At 40.2% G+C, this 9,405-nt stretch overlaps 1 protein-coding gene across 1 annotated transcript in view; it reads right to left on the bottom strand.

Annotated features, from left to right (window-relative positions):
- Positions 1–382: 382 nt before the first annotated feature.
- tgfbr1b (transforming growth factor, beta receptor 1 b) overlaps positions 383–9,405 on the bottom strand; it is a 66,226-nt gene continuing 57,203 nt past the window's right edge. The window contains exon 9 of the mRNA XM_061064946.1: positions 383–8,318. Within this exon, the coding sequence (XP_060920929.1) occupies positions 8,193–8,318 (126 nt within the window). The 3' untranslated portion in view covers positions 383–8,192. The remainder of the gene's footprint in view (positions 8,319–9,405) is intronic.

Raw genomic sequence — 9,405 nt, 5'->3', positions numbered from 1 at the left:
CTGTTTCAGTTAATGACTGTGTTTCAACCTACATGTGACATTGATGAGCATTAGCACCTGTTTGGTATAACTGGTTGATCATACACCTGACTACAATCCTACAAAATCCCTGACTTTTTGCAAGTGTACCTATAAGAATTGATGCTGGTTTGAAGGCAAAGGGTAGTAACACCAAATATTGATGTGATTTAGATTTTTCTTTTGTTCGCTCACTTTGCATTTTGTAAATTGATAAAAATAAACAATCATTATTTATATTTTTGAAAGCAATCTTAGTTTACATTTTTTCACACCTGCCTAAAACTTTTGCACAGTACTGTATATATACACACACAACAGTTGGTTCCTAGACTTAATGTTCAAATAAAGCAATCAGACACAATTCTTGTAGTGAAACTTGGTTTCTTTATTCACACCATTTTCTACTCCAGCTATGTTAGAAGTTAACATAAGTGTCAATCCTCTAGTTCCTATGTTGATCTCATTCATCTGTACACACTATATAAAAAAAGTCAAGATTATAATATGTTTAGAAATCCAAGAGGGTCGCGAGGTGAGGAGGGTTCAACACTTGTCGAGGGGTTTTCCCTTTACAGTCCCTCCCCTCACTTCCAGCCTCCTCCGACCTCCACTGTGACTCCTTTTTTTGTTTTTTTTCTTCTTTTTTTTCTTCTCATTAAAACAAAAGGAACATATTGAACAAGGCATTTGTACCAGAGCTCAGAAGGGGGCTTGGACATTTGTAAAGCGCTTTGACTGTACAGCTCACGCAGAACACAACCAACAGGTCATATACAGAGCATGGTAGAAGAGGAATAGTATACTGCTTGGGCACAACACAAACACAATACAATGCCATCTGACAAAAAAAAAAAGTACCATTGAAAAGTAAACAAAATTATTCTCTTCAACTTTTTTAAGCATTTCATAGAAACAAAAGAGAAAGATAAATTGCAAACTTGGAGTAAACAAATCAAGAATATATATACAGTGAGGTAAAACACATTGGTCTTTAAAAGGAGGTATTTTCTTTTCGATTAAGTGACCTTTTTAATATGTTAATTATGCTGTTTTTTTTTTTAAAGATACTTCTCAGCTTTTGGATGACATCTATAAAGCAGGTAATGCAGACACCAATGCAGACACACAATCACATGCAGTCTTGTCATTCGAGGTGAAAAGTAAAAGAAGTCTTGTCAAACTTAGGCACCAAATAAAACGTGATAAAGCTTTCTGCTACCCTTTGTCGCCACAAAGGCTTCACTGCAGCATCGGAGAGGAAAAAGTGTTTAACCGCCTGAACCCTTAAGTGACCCAAACAAGCCCTACCAAAACCCGAACACTCGACTACTTCAAACGCTTCAGCGGAGGCAGACAGTCTGCGAGCCTCTGAGAAGAAGGAGGAGGGCAGCCGGTATGGGAGAACGTGCTAATTCTTCGACCCAAACGCGCTCCTCGTCACAGTGAGTGGATCATGCTAGCATAGGTAGGTCATTCAACCTGTGTGATCCAGAGGGACTGAGTGGGCAGACACGGTTGGCCCAGACTTTGCATAACAAGAGAAAGAGACAAAGATAGAGAGAGACCCGTGCGGTGGATAATTGCATGTTCAAAAAAGCTGCTGCCATGACCTTTGGGCTGAGTTAAACGCGGGTTGTGCTCAGATTGGTTGAAGTCTCTGAGAGGGCCGATACATTCACAGCTGTGGGATTAACTCAGTGCGTGGTTTGAAGCGGTAAAGCTGCTGGCATAGTTTATTTCGCCTCCCTGTTTTTTGGCCCTCCATCAATGCACACAAGAGCAGAAACAAACTGCTGGATTTTTCTTCTTCTCAGGGTATTAAGAGTAGCACTAAAGGGCTGCATATTAACTGAGAGCATCTTAATTCTTGGGTCACAAAACGGCTCAAGACACATTGCTGCTCCCATACACAAACTTCAACTATGTTGACCAGTGAACCAAGGTGAGAAATGTCATGATGGCTGTGCATCAACATTGTACAATGACCTCCCCCGTTTTTTTTTTTTTTTTTATCTGAGCTTAGGACAGAGAAGGCTAGGTAGGATTCTTAAAGATGAGGTACAGCAGGTTTTCTTTGACATTTTTTTGAATGGGTCATGGCCCAATTAGCTGTCAAGAAATCTCATCGGAACAAATGGTTGCTAAACCCAAAGTTTAGAAAAAAATTAAGGAAAAACATTTAAAAGAACAAGCCTGGTATTTCCAGTCCACAGAAAGGATTGGCTCTACAGTTGGGCCTGTTTCATCACCACAGGCCATGTTTGAAACTAGTTTGTAAAACAAGCAGTCACCAAGTGTCTGAAGGCAAAACCTGCTCAATACTGCCCCAATCAGAGGCCGGTTGAAAGCCAGCCTTCGGAGACTGTGACAAGAGGTGACAGCCGGTTAGAATATGAAGATGATAAAGCACATTTTCAGACAGTTTCTCCACAAACACAATAATGAGTTAATGTTAAGTGTCATTGTTGTTTTCCGGGTTTAGGCGATGTACGATCATTTCAGATGCTGAGGTTTTGTCAAAAGGTAATAAAGTATAATCGTCTGTGTCCAACTAGTGTGTTTTAAACTGGCAGTGCCTGTTTTCTATACAAAAACAATTAATTTGAAGATTTAAGTACTGAAAACTTGCTCTTTTGCTACACTCAATGACATCACTTCTCACTCCCTGAACAATACAAATCAAAAGGGGTGGGACTTCTGCATTGAAATGGGCATCATTCAGTACACTTTACACAGTTTAACACATGCAGCCAGACTGCTCCCCCCCCCCACTTTAGATGATCGGGCACCCCCAAAACTTTCAGGTCTAGAGTCGCTGCTGATACTGCCAGGACATGACTCAACTGGTTTCAACATTTTCTTTGTTAAATTCCCTTGAATAAAAGAAAATTCAGCATTCAAAACAGACTTATTGGCCACCAAAGGATTTGGCAGGACAACTGTCGTAACCTAGCAACAGGGGAATTAAGTTCGTGGGCACTGCCAGCCCAAAAAGCACCATCGGTGGACACAGTCCCTGAACCTATCTCTCGACCACTCTGTCATTATCATCCAGAAAAAAAACATCTGTTCTTTTCAACATTGTGAATTCTTTTTGGGAGAGACTGTCTGAAGGTGTGGGCTGTTCTCCCCATATTTACATTACGCTACAAAAGAAAAGATGGCAAGGATAGAGGAGAGTTGGTCCAACATGGTAAGGAGCTTTGCAGCCAAAGAACCGGCTGCAGTGAAATGTGGCCCTTGTAGCTTGGAGATATCTGTTAGGTCAATTGGAGAACACGGAATGACAAGAGAGAAAGGCAAGAATCAAAGACAGAACGATTTCTGTATAAAGAGTACAAGAGATCAAACAGCTGGGTGCAAACATGTCTTTTTACAGTTAAGTCATCTTGGGTTTCAAAAGAAAAAGAGAAAAAAAGTACAAGGCTGCTGGTGACTTTAAGACAGAATGAAAGTTGTCCTTGTTGAGGCATACCAGAGGTGCTGTTGAGTTGAGCTTTTGTTGTTGTTAATGTCCCAGAGAATGACGTTGAATATGGAATACACATACTGTACAGTCTCAATCCAACAGAGGCCCAGCACGGCAAGCCAGGGATTATTTAAAGTTACACTCTAAATTGTAATATTTAGTTTCCCACACCGTCATCGAACCCCATCCCCCCCCTGCTCTGACCCACATGGCTTAGAGAGATGGTTCCTTGGACCTGGTTTTCCCTGGCGAGCCTCATATTCCCTACTACTTTGACCGCCTTTGTACACATTAAACAATTAGTTTAGCATCCTATCACCCTTTTTAAATCTAATATAGCAGCACTTTCCACTTCACTTTCTTCACTTGACAAGATATTTACAAGGCATACATCCTGCCACTGCTGTCTTTACACCTTTAAGAATACTTTCCTCACAAGAACAACTCGGAACAGTGGACATCACTACTCGTCTGCTTTTTGATAACTGTCTTCTTTTTTTTTTTTTAAATCAAAGTCAACTTTCTTAAAGGACAAGAGAATCACTGAAAAAGCCTTTGACAACTGGTTATGTCATTTTCAGGGGAAAACGTCATCAATGTTTCATACAGGTCAAACAGGTTATTGCTGGTGATATGTTCTTTCACTTCGCAGGTTAACGATGCCAATTTTTGTTTGGTTCAGAAATCTAACAGCATGTTTTAATCAAGGAAGAAATAAGCTTATCCAAACTCTTGAATTAAAGATAAAAATGTCTTCGGAAATGAAAACCAGCAAGAGATGTGCCTAAGCCTTCTCTGGAGAGCAATTGTTATCGTACTGCTTCAGTTATCTTATCCGGAAATTCACCTCTAAAATCATTGAATAGCATTTTTAAGGAGTTCAGAATCAATTTTTGTACAAATTATGACATTATCCGTCTGTCATCACATAATCAGTTGCTTTAAAGGCATCAACAGGGATTTCTTTTTTCCAAGAGCACCCAAGCACTTTTTACCAAACAAAGTCACAACCTCCAAAGTTATTAACTCTCCTGCCTCCGCCTCTACACTTGACCTTCCAGTAGAAAATATGTCTAAAGGCTTTTTCAACTGCGTGTTGTATGTGTGGGTAATTAAGTGGAATCAAGAAGTAGCTACTCCAGTGCCCATTGATAAGATTGGCACCCTGGTTTTCAGCCGCGGTCCATGGATGGGCTGCAGCTTTCCATGCCGCTTGAAAAGCAGCTGAATGAACTGACTCGCTCTTTGAACCAGAGATGAAGAGTTGGTCAGTGAAACAGGCTGCTGCAGCAGTTGTTGAAGTGGATTCCTGCACTTCCATGGATGCTGGCTGACAACTAATCAACAAACTTCAGAAAGTCTTTAAGAGGACTGCCAACCATATGTATGATGATGGGCTGGATTTGCGTCAAAGCTTCATGGCACACTGATCAGATTCAGGCAATCTGAAGATATTTTACATCCAACGGCAGCTCTCACCTCCACTTTCAAACGCGAGGTGGACAACTAAGTAGCAGCACATCAATACATTATGTATCCATAAAGAAAAAAGTAATGGAGACAGGCGGACTCACCAACGTCCAAATTGCCACACAGGTAAACCCCCCAGTGGTTCAGAAGTGCACTTAACGCTGAACAATCAAGAGACTCTGCAGGATTTCTCTGAGCAGATCTAATACACTGAACGTTTGAATTCATTTAAACCTTGCATCTATCAACTGTTCCTAATTATGGATTTGTTACAGACCTGTATACTTAAAGACAGGTGCTTTTGAAGCAACTCAGACTAAAGCAAAACTGTAGAATACACCAACTGGGTTTAGATGAATGGCAATTTTGGCAACAGGACAAACACTGAAACAAACTGTTAAATCAGGTGCTACATATATTTTTTGTCCTTAAGATAATAATGATACTACCTTTACCATAGTAATCAATGATATATATATATATATATAAACTTTTTTCATGAAAACAAAGAGAAAGAAAAAATAATAAGAGTAGATCATGACTCTTATGTGTTGGTCCCTTAAGGCTTGCTAAGCTGAAATGACACAATTGTCAATTTAATGCATTTTTTTCTTCTTTTGTTTTTCTTAAATGTACATTCTGGTAGAAAAAGACCTTGCCACAAAAAAGAAACAAAGAGAAACAATACACAACCTGGAAAACCTATGGCTTAGTAAGTATTTGTTTGCTATATTTTAACGAATGTACCTCAATTTTGTTGATTATCCTACAAAGAAAAGAAACGCTTGAAAGTTTGATCCGCGCTGCTGCCGCGCTGACAGCGCAAAAACACGCGAGTAGAACTAAAAAAGAAATCCAAGAGTTTACATTTATAGGGCAACATCAGTAATGCTTACAAGTCTTTGTGTCTCTTTTCCAAAGCCGCCATGAGCTTGTGCGGCACTGTTTTCCAACTTAACACAGTTCGAGGTGCTGGAGGTCAGTTTCCAGACTCTGTCCACGAGGAGGAGAAGCTGTACGATGAGTTGTTGCTGAGGTGGTCTGGTGTTTAGGTGAGAGGGGTTTCATGAAATGGCACCAGAGTGTCGGCTGGTAGTAGGTGCTGTGAGACGTGCGATGTGTGCCACTTCTTGCATTCCATCCCTTCTTCTTAGGTGTGCATAGTACGAGCTTGCTGTATGCTCGGCATTGGCTCCTCCGGGCCTCCTCTGGCACACACACGAGCACGGAGCTGCATACACGAGAGAGCAAACACACTCCACAGCAGCCGACATGAGAGGAGTTGGGTTGTTAAAGCACTGGCACTTTCCGGTAACCGCTGGCTTGGAAGGCATGGTGGCAGCTGATTGTTGTTGTTGTTCTTGCTGTTTTGTGGTTTTAGCAGAGCAGAGTATAGAAAATAGACACATTTATCTACTGTATATTGCATATGTTGCAGCATGTTGCCAAAAATGAATGAGGTCATCATGTCCAGTTTTGTTAAGCTAAAAAAAAAAAAGAAATAAGAGATCCCCTGCCAAACAGAAAGAAAATTAAAAACACAATAAATTAAACTGACCTGTCCACCTCCCTGCCAGTAAAGAGGGAGCTGGGGAATACAACAGTAACAAAAAAAAAACAAAAAAAAAACCAAAAAAAAAAAAACAGGTGCAAAAATGTTGCAGAAATGAGAGATTTTGCTGACAGCTCGACTAGATGAAGAACAGATGAAGCTGTTTGTCTGAGACCTCACAGGGCGGCTTACAGAATGTCCCATGACCCCAAAGGTCCATGCTTCGGTTCCCAATGCTACTGTAACACCACTCAAGAGTAGGGCTGCACACCACTTTGAGTCAGAACTGTTTTCTGCTTCGTTTTGTTTTTTTGTATTACAATTGATCCTGGTTCCTAAGAAATAAAGAAGTGATGACACAACTAGTGCATCATCTGAACCCGGATCTGGAGCCTGTTTTAATTAAGGTTTCCCAGACTTCTTTCTGCTCATGTATATGGTTAGAGTAAGTCCTCCTGAGTCTGCGATCAGAGCTGCATTTGTAGTAACAGTCTGTTCTTTAAAGCGGCAGTCTGCTGCAGAGAAAGAGTAGACCTTCAAATGCAGTAATTGACGATTAGAATAATGTATTTGACACAGCTAGCCGTGTAATTAGCTTGAATATTAAGAGGGAGTGTCTCATTTTGCTGCTCACAAGAATTGGTAATTGTAAATGAAAGAATTAGGAAACCTCCAACCGGGTATGTAAAAAATACGTAAATAATCATTCATTATGTTGCAGGAGGCAGCAACATAATGAATGATTTTTTTAAAGGAATAAAGAGTCTAAAGACCAACAGGATTATGGTACATTTTCTAACTTCTGATAAATTACACAGCTATTGTACCAATACTTTTGGTTGGAAATGTAATGGATTTTAAAACTGTCTACAGACTAATGCCATTACAAATACAGTATGATATATGACACATCAGTGTTGTAAGAGCAATGCACATAGTTACATTCATCTCAGAATGTATTGGGCAACTAGCAGATAACATGATTGGATCATTCCTACAGTTTCGTTTTCATTATACACATTTAGTGCATTGATCAGCAGAATGTTTTTTATATATCTTAATTCAAAGATAGGTAACTTACAGCCCTACTGAGGAGTAGCTTACTCTCTGAAGAGACGACTGACATGCTAATATACAAATGAGGATGTGATGAGAGGACTTGAGGAGATGAGTGCGAAGCTCTGGCAGCTCAGAGGTTCCTCAAGTGATTCCCTGTCCGGCCTTAAGTGATCTGATGGGGTCTGAGCTCTAACTGGTTTGGTTTGTAATGAGCGGTGAGTTTGGGAGTCTACATGGACCCCAGTTGCCCCAGTGGGTCTTTCAGAAAAATTCATGTAATGAATTAGGAAGATGGAGGATGAGTGGAGGCTTCCTTTAATGCCTCTGATATCCCATTAGATCCATCCATTCAGCCATTCATGTGTATATGGAAGGCCAGTGCGACAAACATATACACATGGTTCCTCAGTTTCGGATGTAGAACTCGGCAGTTTGTCCATGAATGAAATAGGATGAGAAAAAAAGAGCACAAGTGGGGAAAGTCTTCACTTCCCTTTACAACCAAAGGGAAGATACAATCCATGAATAATAATAATGACGATAACAATGCTTTAATGCTAACGATATGGGTGACAGTCAGATGCTTGTGTGTATGTGTGTGTGTGTGTTTTGTAGTCGTGTCTACATCTTGATTCCTTCCTGTTGGCTGAGCTGAGAGAGCGTTTTCTTGATTCGGAGGGCGGTGAGTCGGGCAGCACTGTTTGCATACCAACACTCCCTCATAATCTTGGCCATCACCCGCAAGGCCTGCAGAGGAGAGAGATGACAAACGTTAATATGACTCCATTACAACATGATGCCATGGGAATTACACAGATCTGATGTCTAACATAAAAAAATGTAATGTATTGAAAGCAGATATTTATAAAAGCTCAGGCACTTTTTATTTCCGTTTTGACATGAGCTGAACCTCATCACAACTTTTGAGAAAATTTGGATGCCATATAATCTTTGGGGTTCCTCAAGGCTCTCTCCGTGAGCCACTTTTATTTGCAATGTACAAACTTCATATAAAGAAGAATATCTCCTTTTTAAATATTTAGATTAATGCAATTAGGCTCTATGCATTTATTACTCCTGCTCATTCCTCCAAATCAAACAAAAAATCTGGACCTAGTTTCATTAACTGGATTTGGTTACACTACGTGGATGTTTATTAGCTGGCTCAAGGAGAACATCTGCTTTTGAAATGTCCACATAATTTACACATTTTACTCAATACAAACATGGCTTCAACTTCCTTCTGGAAATTGGTGATTCTGTGTAATTCAAGTGGTCCCAATAAGCCCAGCTAACACTGTGCAAATTGGGGCCATTTCTGACCAATATCTTTAATTGGCATATTTTTAGTGCAGCGCTTGCCATGCAGTGCAAAGGAGGTCAGGTTGATTGTGCATCATAAACGATTATTTCATGCAGTGCAAGTTGACACTCCACCATGACATTTATACAATCATACAGTTGTTGTGGATTTTTCTGCGATTAAATGAAGATCTCAAGTCAAAGATTTGTCTTTGTGTATTTTATTGCTCGAGCATAAAGGGATTATTTTGCAAAAGGGGGAAACTTATGCAGGAGTGACAATCAGCACAAATGTATAGCAGAGTCCCGCTTAAGGTCCCGGTTAAGCTCATGTGCTGGTCATTCAAATCAGGTGACAGTTATGCAAATAGGGTGTCGTACAAGCCAGACGTGTCACCTGTTGAACATATATTTTTTCCATTACACAGTGTACCTGTCTTTAGGTGTGCCAAACATAGTTCCTTCACTGTAATAACTCCAAAAAATCCTGCTGGTGCCTGATCGTTTCTATCCCAGATCCTACATTATACTG

This window comes from Labrus mixtus, chromosome 19 (assembly GCF_963584025.1).
Source record: "Labrus mixtus chromosome 19, fLabMix1.1, whole genome shotgun sequence".
Lineage (NCBI taxonomy): Eukaryota > Metazoa > Chordata > Actinopteri > Labriformes > Labridae > Labrus > Labrus mixtus.
Note: the sequence above shows the minus strand (reverse complement) of the source record. Positions and strands in the feature narration are given on the sequence as shown.